At 43.0% G+C, this 19,356-nt stretch overlaps 1 protein-coding gene across 3 annotated transcripts in view; it reads left to right on the top strand.

Moving 5' to 3' along the window:
* The first annotated feature begins 705 nt into the window (after positions 1 to 705).
* LOC111866850 (PTB domain-containing engulfment adapter protein 1) overlaps positions 706 to 19,356 on the top strand; it is a 115,394-nt gene continuing 96,743 nt past the window's right edge. For 2 of the 3 annotated variants that reach the window (XM_023856173.2, XM_023856172.2), the window contains exon 1: positions 7,280 to 7,424. In XM_023856173.2, coding sequence (XP_023711941.1) covers positions 7,308 to 7,424 — 117 coding nt within the window. In that variant the 5' untranslated portion in view covers positions 7,280 to 7,307. Of the gene's footprint in view, positions 988 to 7,279; positions 7,425 to 19,356 lie in introns of those variants that run through there. The other variant, XM_023856176.2, reaches the window with a different exon arrangement.

Genomic DNA, 19,356 nt, shown 5'->3' with positions numbered 1-19,356 from the left:
AACCGGATGGAGAGATACCACTGGGAAGAAAAAGGCGTAGTTGGGTTGACAGTATTAAAATGTAAAAATATTATATTTTTGGACATTATCCATCGTCTTGACTTTATCTAAAAACCGCCCTGTTTATTTTTCAAAACACGACGCTTCGGAGACTGGATACTGTCTCCGGTTTCAGGTAAAACCTACTCATTTGGGCCCAATCGATAGAGCTTCCTGACGACGGAGTCAGTATCCAGTCTCCGAAGCGTTGTGTTTTGAAAAATAAACAGGGCGGTTTTTAGATAAAGTCAAGACGATGGATAATGTCCAAAAATATAATTTTTGTACTAATGTGCTATCGTCACAAACTTTTAGATCTTATTNTCGGTGATTTAGATACAGAAGTGCACATAAGTCTTACTATCGGTTACCGTCACGGATCATCAAATGCTTGCTACAGACACGAGATGTGTTGCTCAGTATGTTATTGGACAATAACATACTGTACTTAAATTATAATTGACTTTACATAATGCGTTAACAAAACTGTGGTGTGCATGCAAAGGATTTTAACGATCTCTGCACAGATGTAAAAAAGTGCGAAGTGGTTTTCGGTACGTCATTCCAAGCAGTCTATGAAAATATTAATTATATGAGTTTTCTAAAATATTTATATTATTATTATTGGCATTAAATATATTTCCAATATAAATTAAGTTAGTGTTAAGAATTATTGACACATTACCGATTATAATGAAAATGTTTGTGGGATGTACAGTATAATCAGTAATCTAGGCCGAGTAGTAATTGGCTGCAGTTTGTGGATTGTGGATAGATGGCAGTGCTGTCCTGCAGTTCAGTAAAAGGCAGAAGTGTGCTGCGGAGTGGACCGGGTTTGGGAGCGACTGAGACCGATTGAGACTCAGTGCCGCAGGAGGCGAGACTTGGGTAGTGCGAGTGTGACGTTCAAGTGTTGACAGGTGCGCCTGGGTCTCCGTTATTTTGCTGGTAGGCACAGTTTGTGTATACTATTGTAGTCATGAAGTGCTTTATGAATAGCTAATGTGAATTGATATGGGCATTAGTGACCTTACGTAGAAATTAAGGTAGTTTTACTTCTGATCATATCGTTTTCTCGTGAAATCCACTTTCAAAGATTGTGTCTGAGAGGTTTTGTTGGCCTGAACAGCTGAATGGAATATGGGACAACAGACCTGTTGTCATTTCTTTGCATATGTTGCTGTTATTATTATCATCATCACAATCACCATCACCATCATCGATGTTACTGTATACCATGTATAAATGATACGCGACGAATATGTCTCCATACGCTGAAAAACAAATCAGTCGCAATCATTGTTATAAAGGTTGAAACTGTGACGCATGTTTTGGGATTATATACTGTATGTTGTGGTAGGGTACGTATTAGGCAACAGTTTGCCCATTATTGTGCCTTGAGTTCGGTCGAGAAACTTTTTTGTAATAAAAGTCAAAATGCAGGTAAGTCGAGTGGCGAGGCCCCTTTCTATTTCGTTGTCTTTGTATGTCTCTAACAAAATCTGGTGTTGCATTGTGTAGCAGGTCAGAACGACTCGGCCGATTTATGTACAGTTAAGTCGGTACAAATGTTAGACATGTTTATATTATTAATGATTTGGTCAGGTCTTGTATATGAACCCCGAGCAGTCGAACGTCAGCAGTCTAGTGAATGGAGCTCATGCTGCGTATTTGGGAGGATCCAGCTTCGAACCTCGGTCCAGAGGTCAGCCATTCGTTGTTTAATTCTCCCTGCAGGCAAATGCTGGTGGGATAGTACCTCAAATTACGTGCGGGCCCCATCCTACATGGTCGTTTCCGTTTGTTTACTCATTCAACCGCACCACGACATGTAGTCTGAGCGACAGGCATCATAATGAATCATAAACAGGTAAACAAAAAATCCAGTAATTGCTTGTTACCAGGCTCCTGTCCTTTTGAAGTGGTATAATATTTTATTTGCCCCATTTATCGACCCAAGTGAACTGTTCTGCTGCAGTCCTGTGGCAAGGACACATCCGGGTGCATAATACCATCACGCGGTTTGTGTAGGGCAGCCTTTGTAGGAGGAGTTTCGCTGCGCTTTTTAGTTCCACGTGATTTCTAAACGGTATGGCAATGGCAGAAACTTTGATTACGTTGCATAACGATACAGGCACAGCACTTGCGAGTACAGACTATATGGCGTGATTGATTAGTATCATCTTCTAGAATGTTATGCCGTGTAATCTGATACAAGTTTACAGACGTTTCGAAGGACTTACTACATCCATCTTCAGGACCGAATAATAAGGCAAATAAGTATCAAGCAGTTGACAGGGCAAAAGCGGTTTAGTCATAATTTTGTTATTTAGTGTAAACTTGCATAGAGGGCTTATAGCAGTTTCCCCAAAACCGTTAAATCTGAGGTTCCCTTGATGGAAAATAGCAAGTTTGATCCCCCCCATACATTGTACACTTAATTTAATTAATTCGTCAAAATTTCGATCGGAGTATTGTAGGATTAAAATTAAATCATCCTGTTTATCGACCCATTTTTCGACGGACTCCGGAAGCAGCTTCGGGGGCCCGGGGGGGGGGGCAACTCCAAATTTTGGAAACTGTGCGCTAGAAAAGTGTCTGCCTACTGAGGCCTATGGCATCAGGAAAGAGTTATGATACAGGAAGTTAAACCACCGTTATTTTGACTATGGTTACTGGCGCTATACCTTCATGAACGTGGTGCCTCCTCGGTACTGCATACGCTTGTGTTGGGTAGGCTCTATCCCAGCAATGGAATGAAGTTCATCAGGCGCCCTCAACGCTGCTTGTGTGTACTGCACTGCACTTCTACGAACAGTTCTCTTTTCGTATACATGCAATATTACAAGCTCCCATCCTAGTGACAGCACTGGCCTGATCTCCCTTCACGAAAGCAGCTATACGATCACATACAATACTATAGGTGGGATTAGTTGCCGTTTATCAGGCGACAGCGACGGAGTAGACCTCCTTCCGAACGTAGGCCACATGTCCCTGTCCCGACGCAGGACATCCCAAGAAGAGCCCCATCATGTTGAAGCAGCAAATATAATCATGATGAGATCTTAGGTATTCGCGGCGGTGGAAATTTCTTGAGGTACAATCAAATGTAAGCGAGCGAGACTCTACGAAAGCGAATAGTAAGGTTATTAATCATCGCCAGGAACTTCGAAAACGCTTCTTGCGACCAGGTAGACACTGAAGATGACCATTTAAAGATTGAAACCTGCATGGCTAAATATGGAAGTAAATATGACCATTTGCTTCCATATTTAGCCATGCAGCGTTCAAGTATACTTGATGTCCGATCATTCAGGGCAGCAGATTGTGATACTGACCACTACCTGGTGGTGGCAAAGGTTAGGGAAAGACTGGCTGCGAGTAAACAAACAACGCACAGAGTTCATATGGAGAGGTTCAATCTCAAGAAATTAAACGAGGTAGAGGGTAAAGATCAGTATCATGTTGAAATCTCAAATAGGTTCGCTGCTTTCGAAAACTTAGACACTAAGGTGGATGTTAATAAAGCTTGGGAAACTTTTACAGAGAATATAAACATGTCTGCCAAAGAGAGTCTAGGTTATTATGAACCGAAGAAGCATAAGCCATGGTTCAATGAAGGATGCTCAGAATTATTAGACCAAAGAAAACAAGCCGAATTGCAGTGATTACAGGATCCAAGCAAAATAAATGGAGATAATCTGAACAGAATAAGACGCGAAACCAGCAGGCGTTTCAGGAAGAGAAAGAGGGAATATCTGAAGCACAGAAGTGATGAGCTTGCATCGAACTGTAAGAACAAAAATATTAGAGGAATAAATGACTAAGTGGGGTTACCAACCTAGAAGTAACTTAGTGAAGGATGAGAATGGTGATCTGCTTGCAGATTCCCACAACATACGGAATAGATGGATGAACTAGTACTTCTCTTAGTTATTGAATGTACATAGGGTCAGTGATGTTAGGCAGATAGAAATATAACTGAGCCGTTAATACCTGATCCTAGCCCATTTGAGGTTGAAATTGCTATTGCAAAATTGAAAATGTATCAATCGCCAGGTAATGATCAAATTCCTGCAGAACTTGTTCAAGTAGGAGGTGAAATATTACGTTCTAAAATTCGTAAACTAATTAAATCTATTTGGAATAATGAAAAATTGCCTGATCAGTGGAAGGAGTCTATTATTGTACCACTTCACAAGAAGAGTGATAAAACTGACTGTAGCAATTATCGGGGGATATCACTGCTATCAACTTCATACAAAATTTTACCCAATATTCTTCTCTCAAGGTTTAGTCCATATATAGATGAAATTATTGGGGACCATCAGTGTGTGTATCGACGTAACAGATCATCTACATATCAGATCTTTTGCATTCGTCAGATTCTTGAGGAAAAAATGGGAGTACAGCGAGACAGTACATCAGCTATTCATAGATTTCAAGAAACCCTATGATTTAGTTAGGAGGGAAGTATTGTACAATATTCTGATAAGAGTTTAGGATACCCATGAAACTAGTTAGGCTGATTAAAATGTGTTCAAACGAAACGTAAAGTCCGTATACGTAAACAGTTATCTGATAATTTCCCTATCCAGAAGGTCTAAAAGAAGGAGATGCTTTATCGCCACTTATTTTCAACGTTGCTTTACAATATGCCATTAGGAAGGTCCAGGAAAAGCAGGTGGGACTGAAATTAAATGGGACACATCGGCTGTTGACTTATGCTGATGATGTGAATCTACTGGGTGATAAAATAGATACAATAAAGAAAAACAAATTTTAATTGACGCTAGTAAGAAGGTTTGTCTTGAAGTAAACACAGAGAAAACTAAGTATATGTTGCTGTCTCGTCACCAAAATGCAGGGCAAAATCATGACATAAAGATAGGAAACAGATGTTTTGAAAATGTGGCATCATTCAGATATCTGGGAACAACGATAACAGATCGAAACCTGATTCAGGAGGAAATTAAGAGGAGATTGAACTCGGGTAATGCTTGCTACCATTCAGTCCAGAACCTTTTGTCTTCTCGTCTGCTGTCCAAAAACATAAAAATTAGAATATACAAAACTATAATTTTGCCCGTGGTTCTGTATGGGTGTGAAACATTGTCTCTGCCATTAAAGGAGCAACACAGACTGAGGGTGTTTGAGAACAGGGTGTTGAAGAGAATATTTGGATCGAAGAGAGATGAAGTGCTAGGAAGTTCGAGAAAACTGCATAATGAGGAGCTTCATAACTTGTACTCTTCTCCAAGTATAATTAGAATGATCAAGTCAAGGACGATGAGAAGGGTAGGGCATATAGCACGAATGGATGAGAAGTGGAATGCATGTAGGATATTGGTGGGAAAACCGGATGGAGAGATACCACTGGGAAGAAAAAGGCGTAGTTGGGTTGACAGTATTAAAATGTAAAAATATTATATTTTTGGACATTATCCATCGTCTTGACTTTATCTAAAAACCGCCCTGTTTATTTTTCAAAACACGACGCTTCGGAGACTGGATACTGTCTCCGGTTTCAGGTAAAACCTACTCATTTGGGCCCAATCGATAGAGCTTCCTGACGACGGAGTCAGTATCCAGTCTCCGAAGCGTTGTGTTTTGAAAAATAAACAGGGCGGTTTTTAGATAAAGTCAAGACGATGGATAATGTCCAAAAATATAACATTTGTACTAATGTGCTATCGTCACAAACTTTTAGATCTTATTTAATATTAGAATGGATCTTAGAGAGATAGGATGGGATAGTATGGATCTNGTTGACAGTATTAAAATGTAAAAATATTATATTTTTGGACATTATCCATCGTCTTGACTTTATCTAAAAACCGCCCTGTTTATTTTTCAAAACACGACGCTTCGGAGACTGGATACTGTCTCCGGTTTCAGGTAAAACCTACTCATTTGGGCCCAATCGATAGAGCTTCCTGACGACGGAGTCAGTATCCAGTCTCCGAAGCGTTGTGTTTTGAAAAATAAACAGGGCGGTTTTTAGATAAAGTCAAGACGATGGATAATGTCCAAAAATATAACATTTGTACTAATGTGCTATCGTCACAAACTTTTAGATCTTATTTAATATTAGAATGGATCTTAGAGAGATAGGATGGGATAGTATGGATCTGATTGATCTGGCGCAGGATAGGGACCAGTGGAGGGCTCTTGTGAACACGGTAATGAACGTTCGGGTTCCATAAAATGCTGGGAAGTTCTATACAATTGGGGCTTCTCAAGAAGGGCCCAGCTCCATGAGTGATTTATTCATATAATGTGACAATAGTAGCTTCATAGGAAAATAATTTCGTTGTGTCACTGAAGCCACACTGTATGAGACTCCCTTCCAGTCTACGCCCTATACACTACCAGATGTGTGTACAAGTGGGTGCTCTTTTCGTCTGTAATGTATTTTATCGTAATGTTTCTAATAATGAGCTACTTACGAAATGAGTTTCATTTTTATGTGTTAAAAAAAGGTAAAACTGCCCCTATAAGAGGCAGTGAAGGCTCATAGGGATGTGAGAGGTCGAGGCTTCAACATTTTCTAGACAATCGGCTCACAGATGGCGGTGAGGTTGTTAGCTTTACGCTCCCACCCCCCTATACCCCCCAGAAATCTTCCTGGCACTCATTTCTATTAGAGGCTGAGTCGACCCCAGGACCATAGTGCGGCTGGAAGGATTAGGTCCGTTGAAAAATCCAGCGACCTCATCGGGAATCGAGCCCGCGACCTTCCCGCTTGTAACATAGTACCTCAACCAAACTATGCTATCGCTGCTGTATTTAAAACCATGCAAATGCCCCCAGCTACCAACAACAATATTCCGCTACTCCTGTAACATGTCATGTTATGTGACGTAACATTATGTTGCTACGAGGGCTGTCATCAATGTGTTTTACAATAGCCAAGATATGTAGCATATTCCGTCTTGTCATCGCCGTTAAATTTCTTTTATGCAACTGGCCAGCCGGTGCTGCAAAATTGTCATCACCCTTCGTAGTCTGAATAATATTAATAATAATGATGATGATAGTGCTGCGACAGCCATAGCAGTAGTAGGGTTACAAATCTATAGGTTTTGTCATATCGAGCCGGCCCACTATTGTCGATCAGCTCGAAACAAAAGCGCTGTGATAGAGTTACCATGACAGATCCGTTACACTAACACCCCCTGTTAGTGGCAACTTAATACGCTCCGCCTCCAAAAGTGTCGGGTTGCGAACGAGATAATTGTGCACTTGTGTTTAACCTGGGGTTGTACATGGACCTTTTTTCGTTGGCCGATCAGAGACATCTGAAATTCTCAAATCTAGAGCAGAAAAAGACGACGACCCTCAACTACTGCATTCCGAACCACATGGACATACACTCTTGTTTGGTAAGCTTGACAGTACTCGAAGTGAAATTGGCAATGTAACTGAAAGTTTCCCATTTTGTAGCACTCATCTAGGCCCACAGAAACGTTCGGCACAAAATAATGTGAAGTAGCATCTGTGGTCTAGTGGACAGAGTTCCTGGCTACAGATCCAAAGGTCCGGGTTTTCTGAGGAGTAGTGGACCTGGAATGTGGTCCACTCAGCCTCGTGAGGATAATTGAGGAGCTGTTTCAAGGAAATAGCGGCTCCGTTCTAGAAAACCGAGGTTAACTGCAGTGGGGATCCGTTGCTCTGACGACGCGACACAGTCTATCCACTAAAGTTGGCACTGACTTCACCGACAAGCGGCGGTCGCTCGGTCGGTATAGTTCGCTTGCGGAATACAGGCCACGGAGTTCGTTTGATTAGCGGCTGAGGAAATGTTACGTAGGATCTGACGTTCTCACAACTGTGGTTATGAAGACCTCTCTCTTCTGGGATATAACGCCGTGTAGTCCAGTGAAAGTCAACCTACGTGTTAGAGGAGCATGTCATCTTCATCTTAAGGTTGAAGAGATAAACCAAGCAAGAAACCAACACGGAGCAGGCAGCAAGCAGAACTTCTATATCCTGCTTCATGTTGGTTTCTCGCTTGGTTTCCTCTTAAGCGAAATGTCAGTTCAGATGATAAACCGCACACTCTCTTCACACATAGTACATTGTGGGGCCATTTAAGTGTCACGGTGTTGCTTCGGTCATTTCATGCATGATACAGAACTCGGTCCCCGCGATTTCTTACTGAAATGAGCACAGACGCATAGGGAGATGAGTGCAGGATTGTGTTGCAAATTCTACACTCTTGATTTTTCACGTTTTGCTTTACACATAACAAAATCCGGGATAGCTCAGTCGGTATAGCGACTGGCTGCGGGCTGCACGGCCGAGGGATTGGAGTTCGGAGTTCGAGTCCCAGTAGGGGCAAGATTTTTTCCTTCCCAACGCCCAAACCGCTTCTGGGGCCCACCCATCGAGTCGGTATTGGAGGCCGTTTCCCCGGGGGTAAAGCAGACGGGGTGTAATGTTGACTACTCACCTCCAGCTAGTGCCGAGGGCAACAGTACGTGGATGTATACCCCAAGTCCCCCATGCGTCGTCATGGCGTAGTGCTTAGTTAAACACAGAGACTACTTTACCTTTTTACCCTGTTTACAGCCCTTTTTGGAGAAAGTGACCAAGTTCGAGAGAAGTCATTAATGTCCATTGTTGCTACAAAAATTGGCTTCGGCGTAATACTTTGTAATGGACGACAAAGCAAAAGACTGCGCGTAATCACAGAAAAGCAGAATTGATTAGCCTTACTGGAGTTTGAAGGTTGGATGAAATGTTCAGTACATCTGTATTATACGTTATGCATTTTCTTCAGTCGTTGGTTAGGCTTTGATAGTGTACTTTCAGAACCTTTTAATTTTTCCGTGTACCAGCTTAAGTATTTGTTTAAACAATTACCAAATTATTCTCTCAGATACCACGTTTCCGTAAATGCACGATGCAGTCGCGTGTTGCAGTTCTCTTTCTCCCATGCGTGCTACTTGTTTAGCACATCTTTAATTGCCTCACCGATTTTATGAGAAGACTAAATTATGCACGAAATTTCTCATTATGATGTAACTTTCACCATTCTTTAGTTACGTCATTTCCATGAGGAACAAACATTTCCTCCTTAAACACTGTCAGTTTCACTTCTCTCTCATTTTCTCATGCCCTTTGTTCCCGGAGAAATTAGCAGAGGCTTGGGGGGGGGGTAACGGCTCCACCCGGGGTCCGATCCACAGGCAACAGAAATATGAATGTAAATGTTATTAATATTTCATATTTATCTCTCTGTAATATCACTTACTGTAAGCCTGTTTTTTTTTTCTCTTGTAATTATATTACGTAATAAGTTATTAATTGAAGTCTTTAGAATTACCAAGTACAGTAGTTGTAACTTCCGTAAAATAATATAAAGCGAACAAGTGTTTTTTTTTCTAATTTAAATTGATGCCGCTCGTCTGAACGGTTCTGCTTTGTTCGGGGTGTTTTCTGGTTAAGCCGCAAGGACAGGCTTTCCGCTATGCACGAACACTGCGTTGGTTGCCGCATTGCCTACTCAATCAGCTCCGGTCAAAGTGAAAGTGCAGCAGAGGTGCTGAAAACATTCTCCGCCCCATCTGAAACAGATTTTGGGTCACACAGTATAGTTATTCTCTGAGTATACGACGCAGATGAAGCCGTGTGTGGACTGGTTCCGCAGACTTCATCTCCTAGATATCCTACAAATGGAGAATTAAGCGGAGTAATGTCAAGACAACGACATGGCCGTAAACCACGACTTATAACCTTTTCACCCAGTCCTCTGTTCAAGGCTTGCATTTAATGCCAGAGAGTATGCGCTGTTGTAGAATCCCGTTGAATTGTCCTTACTGTTATCCTTCGTCTGTCAATTACCCGAAAACTACAGCAATATCTGCCCGGAATGTCTGTCAGAATTAATAGGTTCTCCATAAAAGCATAGAGCCATTTATCCTGGTGTTAGGGCGCACCGAAAGCCAAGTTTTGTATCACTGAGAAGAATTTCGTAGTAAAACATTCCTTCTTATAATGAACGTTTACATGTCCATTTAAATAAAGACAAGCGTCGTCTGGAAAAAAAAAAGATCAAGTCAAGGAGGATGAGGTGGGCAGGGAATGCAGCACGAATGGGGGCGACGAGGAATGCATATAGGATATTGATGGGAAAGCCAGAAAAAGGAGACCACTGGGAAGACCAAGGCGTAGGTGGGTGGACAATATTAAAATGGATCTTCATTGAATAAAGCCGGCCATGATTGCAAATACTGCTCCTATTGATAATACATAATGGAAGTGGGCTACAACGTAATAAGTGTCGTGGAGAATAATAGAGATAGGTTGTGATGGTATTGTTTGGATTGAAACTCCTGATGCTGTGATGTAATGGTGTTGATGTCCAGCAAGGAACAACGCTACAATAACATAGCATTCGGGCCGCGCCATAGCTCAAGCGGTTAGTCGCTGGCTTCCCACCGCGGCGGCCCGGGAAAGTGGGATTTGTGGTGGACAAAGTGGCGCTGGGGCACGTTTTCTCCGAGTACTTCGGTTTCCCCTGCCAATCTTCATTCCACCAATTGCTCCACTATCACCCTCACCTATCATCTGGGGCTGGTACAATAGGCGAGAAGTGGCCGCAATACAAGGGACTTAGTTCCCACCCCACTAGCAATAAAAAAAAAACATAACAGAGTTCACTTACTCTTACCAGCGTTGCTGGTAAGATCGTGATCGTGCATAATGGAAAATCCGTGCTTCGGCTCAGTCCGCACCTAATCTCCGCCAATAATAGGATAAGTAGGACGATTTTCGTTGATCGGAGACCGTCGGCGTCCCTGCAGTTGCGTAGATCATAATTTCACAGCAACCGGATAACATTGTAAGCTGAAGAGTTATTGTTTTTCTGGGGTGTAACATTATGTAGTCCGTTGAAAGTCAACTGCTATATCGGAGGAACATGTCGCCTCCTTCTTCAGGGTAAAATGTTAGCTAAACAAGAAACCAACTTGAAAGAAGATGGCAAGTGGAGTGTGGAGTGTCAACGGACTACAGCGAGTTAAATCCCGTTAAGATAAAACTTTTCATAACCACCTCTGTGAGATCCGCAGATCCCACGAAATTATGAACCACTTTCGTTGCGTGTGAAGTCTACCGCGATTAATCTTGGAATTTTTTTTGTGTGGTGAGAAATGACGTGACTTCGCACAAACTTCTTTGCACTTGTGTTGAGATTCCTACTGTTCAGTTTTCCGAAGAATGCTTGCATGGAAAACGCAATGAATTTCCAAGGTTTCTCGAATTATGTACACTTGGCTATACCATTCTGCGGGTTGTGTTGCCACGTGAGGACATATCACATTTTTGTGTGTTTCATTGTAATAAAACCGAAAGACGAATAGTCTTCGCGTTGTGAAACGAAACTTGTGCAGTCTTCTGAGGACGCCAAGGGCTATCCTTGCTGCTGACATCACCTGCATGCACGTAAACTGAACCGTTACTGTGTATCACTGAACTTGTAACTTAGCGTCACTGCTAAATACATATCACGGGTGTAAAGGTACATGACCCGTGGCATATCATTTTCTGTTGAGAGGGGTGCAGTTGTACTAGGACTCTGAGCTCGGGGGCGGGGTGACTCACAAAGAGAGCAGAAAAATACTTTATAAAAAAAGTCACATAAGATTAAATCTTTTCAGATGTATTTAACATTACGCATCTCATGTAGTGAAATTAATATATTTAAAATATATTTGTTTATATCACAACCAGTGTATCAAAGGAAACAAATTCATATTTAAACGTAGTTTGATGTTTGGATAGACCGCCTCTGTGGTCTAGTGGGCAGAGCTCCTGGCTACAGACACAGAGGTCCGGGTTCGATTCCTGGCGGTACCAAATTCTCTGAGAAGTAGTGGGTATGGAACGGGGTCCACTAGGCCTCGTGAGGATAATTGAGGAGCAATTTCAAGGAAAGAGCGGCTCCGGTGTAGAAAACCGAAATTAAAGGCCGTGGGGATTCGTTGCTCTGATCACGCGACACCCTCTATCCGCTAAGGTTGGCATTAACGTAAGCCCAAAACAGTTTTTAAACATTCGTAGATGTTAACGTTAGAGTTTAGGCGAATATGCTGTTCCGAATTACAGTTTCTTGCTATTGTTAGTGAGGTTTACGCGTACTCGCATATTCTGAGTGCCAGTAATACCAACCTTTCTTATGTATCAGTGACCCAGGTCGGGTGAGTAGACCGGCTTTAGGAAATTTTAACTTTATTATTATTATTATTATTATTATTATTATTTTATTATTATTATTTTTTTTTTTTTGTAATTAAGCTCCTTACTTCCCTTCAGTGCAGTGGAGCAGTTGTGGGAGACATGAATGAAGCCGCAGAAGCGCTAGTCATGCAGCACGTCTTTTCAAGGTATCGCAGAGTAATTATTTAGGGCAACATCACGAATTCGGAAAATGGCCAAACCGTATTCACCCCTGGGAACAAGAACCGTTCGGCTTTGTGAAGTAGTGGTCATCCTATTCACCCATTTTCACTCACTGGCCTTCGGGTGGATATGACAATGTACAGAATCCCCATAATTCGATGCAGCACTTCAGGTTGGAGTGCAATCGCAGCGGAGTAGATACGTGTTATGGGGGAAGGGCCAGCCCTGCTGAACATGGCGAACTATCTGATTTTCTTTTTTTATGGTCCGATTCCTTTTAATTTTACTCGTCAGTTGCAAACAAATTAATTTCCTCGACGAAGATTCGAACTTGTGACCATCTGTTAATGCGTGCACCCCCCCAAACATGTGGAGTAAATTTTATGTCATTGGATTGTAAACTGAACATTATCTAAATGTGTCGGTAAGAACGCGAAAGTTGTAGAAATGAATGAAATAGTAAAGTAGGCTTTGTGAGTTCTGCCCCAAACTTCTTGTTTACTGAATTACAGAACGGGAGACACTCTGCGCCTTAGTGCTTCCGAATGCAACCCGCCTGCAGTAATTCTTGTCATTAGTTTGTAAGGCACTTTCCAATTTTGTTAAGACACTTGCATCACTTTGTGTTAGTAACTGTTATTATGATTATTAAGATTTAACATGGTGCGAAAGTTACTTGGTATCGTGGTGCAAAGTAACCCCCATAATCTATAATTTGCGACTCCACCGAAACTCATTTCTATTTCTTCTGATATTAAAAAAATCAACACGTGCTCGTTCGTAAGGGGGAGGTAGATAATGTACACAGTGGAACGGAGTAGAGGGCCGCTGGAGATGAAGGGTTTACATTAATTAAGTTTGTGTTCGACAATGACTTTACTTGTGAAGTTATCTCCAACTTCAGGATGCAGTTGAAGGCTGCATGTTCCTGACCGACTACACGGCGTCACGCCTTGAGAACCTCAGTACTCGCAGGAGGGTACGAGACTACGTTACTTGGTGGGACATGCAGTGGAAGGTGACAGTTCGCGCATGACCAAGTAGAGCATTCGGAAAGTTTTCCGTATATAGTGCAAAATAATCTTCAGAGAACCAGAGGAGTCTCCGTCTGAGGTGCTCGAGAAGTTTTCGCTTCTGAAGTCTTTATCACTGGCATTGGGGTTTATATTTGAAAGCAGTGCTAGTAAGCCAGTCCTCACAGTGGGCGCGTACTGGTTTTGAACCCAGATCTTGAGAATATCCATATGATGCATCAGTTAACAAGAGCCTGGATAGCTCTCGCATTGTAGTTACTGGTTATGGGTAGGCCGCGCCATAGCTCAAGCAGTTAGTCGCTGGCTTTCAACCGCGGCGGCTCGGTTCTGGTCAAGTGGGATTTGTGGTGGACAAAGTGGCGCTGGGGCAGGTTTTCTCCGAGTACTTCGGTTTCCCCTGCCAATCTTCATTCCACCAATTGCTCCACAATCACCCTCACCTAGCATCTGGGGCTGGTACAATAGACCAGAAGTGGCCGCAGTACAAGGGACTTAGTCCCACCCCACTAGCAATAAAAAAATACTGGTTATGAGTTGTGCAACCAGGGTTTGATTCCTGGCAGAGGGAAGGATTTTTCTCTTCGCCGTAACATCTGAGACCTGTGCTGGGGCTTCATCAACCTCACATCAGTCATTACAGGGCTTTCTCCCCGGGTGTAAAGCGACCGCAGCATGAAGCCAGTGACTCACGCCCATCTAGTGCCGAAGTTAAAAGCGTGTGGAGCTGTACTTTCATTCCCCCATGCGTCTTCGTTGCGTGGTGCTTAATTAAGAACAGGGGCGTCACTTCTACTTTAGTGAACGTCTGTAACTCTTGCACTATTTGCGAACGCTGTCGAAAGAATGTTACCTTGTGAGGCTCATCTGTTGGGTTTCCCTACCAGATGGCCTTGTGTAATGTAGCTGGTTTTTCTCATCTGACGTAACAGCCGGAGCTACAGGCGTCCACACGATCTTGACTTTTTTTTTTTTACATTTTTATATCACTGTAAAATTGGTGTGAAATTGAAGTTCCACTTAGTCAGCTTAAATACTCTAAAGCAGATAAGGAATTTTCTCTTTTTGTACTTTTTTAAATGTTTCGTGACCGTTTCCATGCTACGCTGAAGTTAAGACCATTCTGCATTTATTTGATATTTGAGATCGGTGGAAGAAAATTGTCCTGCCATCTTACAGAGGTCTGAAGCATTTATTCGTGGCTTTTCAATTATACCCTTAAATTTTGTTACCGAAGAAGTAGTATAACATGAGATTTGTTTGTTATAAACCAATATGGGAAGTGTGAGAAAGAAAGGGGGGGGGGGAATGGAGTCGCAAAGAGCTGACATGAACCTAGTCCTATAGGCATCCGAGGCTTCTTGAACATTTTCGTAACAAGCTTATCTTTTACGGCGAGGAGGAGTTAGCCTCGCGTTCAACCCCCAAGCTGGAGAACCACCCCTTGTCGGCTGTCCGCGACTGCTTATTCAATATATTCGCAGCTTCCCTCCATACCTGGAGGACGTCTCCATCCGCAACCTGAGGACGCGCCATGTCATGGTGACAGGGACCCACCGATCACTACCTGACGATTTATAACTTCAATTTTGCAATAGCATTTTGATGTTGAAAATGCTATTGCAAAATTGAAAATATATAAATCACCAGGTAGTGATCAAATTCCGGAAGAAATTATTCGAGCAAGAGGCGAAATATTACGGTCTAAGATCCATAAGCTATTTACGAGGGTCGTACTAAAAGTCATGAGCAACAATTCTTTGTAAATTAACATGCTTTATTATTGACAAACCAAATACACCACCTCAATCTACAGACCTTTCTTTATTTTTCCACATAATCGCCACTTCTTTGTACACATTTCTCCCAGCGTTCTGGGAGTTTGAAAATTCCCCTTCTGTAAAATTCCGTTCCAGCCATCCGAAGACACTGACGCACTGCTTTCTGAATTGCCTCCCTTGTCTCAAAACGTCCACGCAGCTGATCCTTCACAAATCCGAAAAGATGGTAGTCGGAGTGTGCCAGATCAGGCCTATAGGAGGGATGTGGAAGAACTTCCCACCCCATCTTCGCAGTTGCTTCCAATGTAAGGCGATCGTTGTCATGCAGGATGATGATGTTTCGTCCCGGACGTTTATGGCGCACTGCACGACGGAGCTTGNTGGTGAAACCAGCTTTCTTCACCTGTCACAATACAGAGCAAAAAATCATCGCCTTCGTGTCGATATCTCTGCAACAGTTCTGAGGTGATGGCTTTTCGCTGACCTTTGTGGTCTTCGGTCAACCGCGGGACCCAACGAACACAAACTTTCCTATAACCCAAGCTTTCAGTCATCTCCTGTACTGCACTGTGCCCTATTCCAAGTTTTCGGGCTGCTGTGTCCACAGTCACACGCCTGTCATCTTGAATGATCTCTTCCACTCTTTCCTTGTTGCGTTCAGTTGAGGCTGTTCGAGGACGACCGCTCCGAGGCTCATCTTCGATGCGGGTGTTCTCATCTTTAAAATGTTTCACCCATCTTCGAACACAGCTCGCACCCATGCACACACTTCCATAAGCACGTTGAAGTCTGGTGAATTTCTGCAGCAGGGATTTCGTCTTTCACAAGAAATTCGATGACAGTGCGCTGGCGAAACGACATATCGTTGTCGGCCATTTTGTTAGGAGTGATACTGGTCACGTGATGCAAGCTATTGACGTCACAAGACACTCAGGGTTAGCACAACAGCTGGTTCCACCTACCACCATACTCTCCTTCGTCTGATGTTCCCAGGTTGCATGCAAAAAAAAAAAGTTGCTCATTACTTTCGGTACGACCTACGTACTTCTGTTTGGTATAAGGAAAAATTTTCTGATCAGTGGAAGGAGTGCATTATAGTACCAGTGAACAAGAAGGGTGATAAAACTGACTATAGTAATTATCGGGGGATTTCTTTTATTGAAAGCCGTCACAACACAGCAATTAATAATATATTGTGACACATTGCGCTATGAAGGACATCCCCTCCCCTGCCAGCGGTGACATGGTGGCTTCGGAGCGCTGTCACTACTACGGTAACAGGCCAATCAACACTCCACCCCCCTCCCCCGCGGTGACGTGGCAGAGGAGCGGTTGTGTCAGGCAACCATTGCCGCTGTGACGTGGCGGGGGATGCCGCGGTTACTGCACGATGTTTTCGAAACAGGAACAACGGAATTGGATAAAGATTGAATGTACCAGAGGCCGTACAGCTCGACAGTGTCATCAAGGTCTTCAAGAGGCTTGCGGGGAATCTGCATTGCCTTACAGAACAGTGGCAAGGTGGAACCACCACGGAAAAAAAAAAAAAGATCGTCAGAACCCAGCAATGTGAAAGTTATTGTGATTCTCGTATATGGCTGTGATGGTATTATCCTAACGCATACCGTTTCCCGACAGCAGACCGTCAGTGCGCAGTATTACTGTTCATTTTTGGAACACAACCTGCGACCAACTTTGAGAAAGAAGCGGCGACACTTTCTGCAGAACCCACCCATCATTTTGCAGGACAATGCTCGGCCGCATGCAGCACAAGCTGTGGCTGGGAAGTGCTGTACCATCCACCATACTCCCAGGGCTTAAGCCCTTGTGACTTCGACTTGATTCCTAAGATGAAGGAGCCACTTCGTGGCATTTGCTTCAGAACTGTTCCAGAGATTCTTCAGGCAGCAGACCGCTCCATTCGACTATCAACACAACAGGCGCTGCTAAAGGTATCCTACGACTTCCACATCGCTGGCAACGGGTTGTACACAATGAAGGACAGCAAAACTTCGAAACATGCATCTATTTTGTATCAGTTGTAAATAAATAGTTGCCACTATCAAAGTTCCAACCCTCGTATGTAACATAGTTCGTGCAGCATGATAATTTTCAGCAATGCGTTGTTATGGTAACCCGAAATTACGCAGTTTCAGAGCTTCCATCTCACAGGTACATAATTTTTATACATATACGGTTCTAAGATTGTGTAGAAGTTCTTTGCATGAAATGCATAAAAATGAAGAGATAACAGGAAAGTTGAATTGCTTCGTCTACTTATGTAATCTTTGTATTGAAGCCGTATGATTCATGTTCTCAGAACTCTGGTTATGTAAAGTTCTGTCTTCTGGGACATAACGTCGTGCTGTCCGGTGAAAGTTAACGTTCGGAGGAACATGCGGCCTCCATCCACAGGACAGAAGAATAAGCCAAGCAAGAAACCAGCATGAAACAAGCAGCTTCCAACTGACTTCATGCTTGGCTTGCGTCGCTGTATCCCAGAAGACGGAACTCTCTTATTTAAGCTGATTTAGATGAAATCCCATTTTTTCTTTTTTGTATCGAATTTTCTACAGAGACTGGATTTTCCATTTATACAATTGAATTCATTGAATACCGTAGCTCTCAATTGATTCTTATGAGATAGTTATGGAGGAATGGCGATAAATACGCTGGATCGTAAACCTGACCACTCTCCTCCATCCATACACGGGTTTTGGAGACATGGACGTGGGTGACGGGATTGAAGCCGTCCGCCCGAACTCTCGCTCTGCATACCTTCCGGGCGTCAATGTACTAGGCTCACCTTCCCAGCAGTAGAGGTTGTCAGTGTTCAGTGTTATGTTACTGACACTGATTGTAAAGAAGTACAGTACATTATAGAGTAAACGTAATTAATTTCAATAAAATGAAATTGCACGATTTGTAAAAGGAAATCTTTAACATACAAGGCAAGCAGCGGGTGAGTAGCTGTTAGATGGACTCATGGGATAAGAATTTGTGTTCCTTATTTCCCTCACATGACTGCTTGAGGTTAAGAAGGCGGGGATCTATATATTCACCTTGATATACCTCTTAAAGCCGGTCACAGAAGCCGAGCGGTCTAGAGCATGTACTGTCTTCACTCACTCGGAAGCCGGGATCGTGGGTTCGGTTCGAATCCCACACAAAGGCATGGATGTTTGGTGTGTGTATGCGTTTATTATTTATTTGTGTTGTCCTGCGTTTAAGTAGAGGCCTTGCGACGAGCTGATGTAACCGTCCATTCTGACTGGAGGAGTGTTGTGTGAAAATTAAATTTTGTATTAAGTTAAGATTAACAATATTACAAACAAAGAGATCCGGCAGATAGCCAGCTCTTACACGCGGAAGGGACATAGTTCAAGTTTTGCTATGTGAACAGGAAGTAACATCTGGTACTTTCCTAGAATTCTGGCAGTTTCAGCAACGTCGGAAAGGCTTTGAGAAAATGAGAGCTGACAGCTTGGGACAGCGATAACTTAGAAGTGGGACGGCCGGAGCCTCACACCCTGACCGTAATGCATCAAGGGGCTGTCATCCTTAGCGTCAGGTCAGCATCTGCCAGAATCACATAGCAGAGCCACATGATTGGGAATTCAAAATTTAGGGAACCTCCTAGTTTGAAAAATTAACCAATGGCAGAAGTGGAGGAGTGGATTTCTCTTGGAGTCTGGGGTTCGTGGACCTCAGAATTCAGAGAGAGGGCATTCCACCTCGGGGAGTCTTGACACTACTTTCGGCAAAGTCGGACACTAAATTTACCACTACGGCCCTTCCGTAAAATAGTATAAGTACAGTTCAATTCAATAGTATTAATAAATTCAGTTGTATGCAGAAAGCTGGAAGGGATTAAAGGACTACTAAGTGCAACCGTCGAAAGGTGGGTGATTGTAGTGAAGTGTTCTTCCTGCCCTGTCCGAGCCAGACCCTTATAAGACCCTGGGATAGGAACCCAGCTCTACTGATTAAAGTAAAGAACCCAAAGAAGTGAGCGGTGGTGGAGTGGCGCACAACGAAAAGGGCACAAGGGAAGTGAGCGGTTACACTGATCACCCGTCCAAGGAGTCCTACCGCCT

This window comes from Cryptotermes secundus, unplaced genomic scaffold, assembly GCF_002891405.2.
Source record: "Cryptotermes secundus unplaced genomic scaffold, Csec_1.0 scaffold643, whole genome shotgun sequence".
Lineage (NCBI taxonomy): Eukaryota > Metazoa > Arthropoda > Insecta > Blattodea > Kalotermitidae > Cryptotermes > Cryptotermes secundus.
This window is presented reverse-complemented; position numbering and strand designations above follow the sequence as displayed.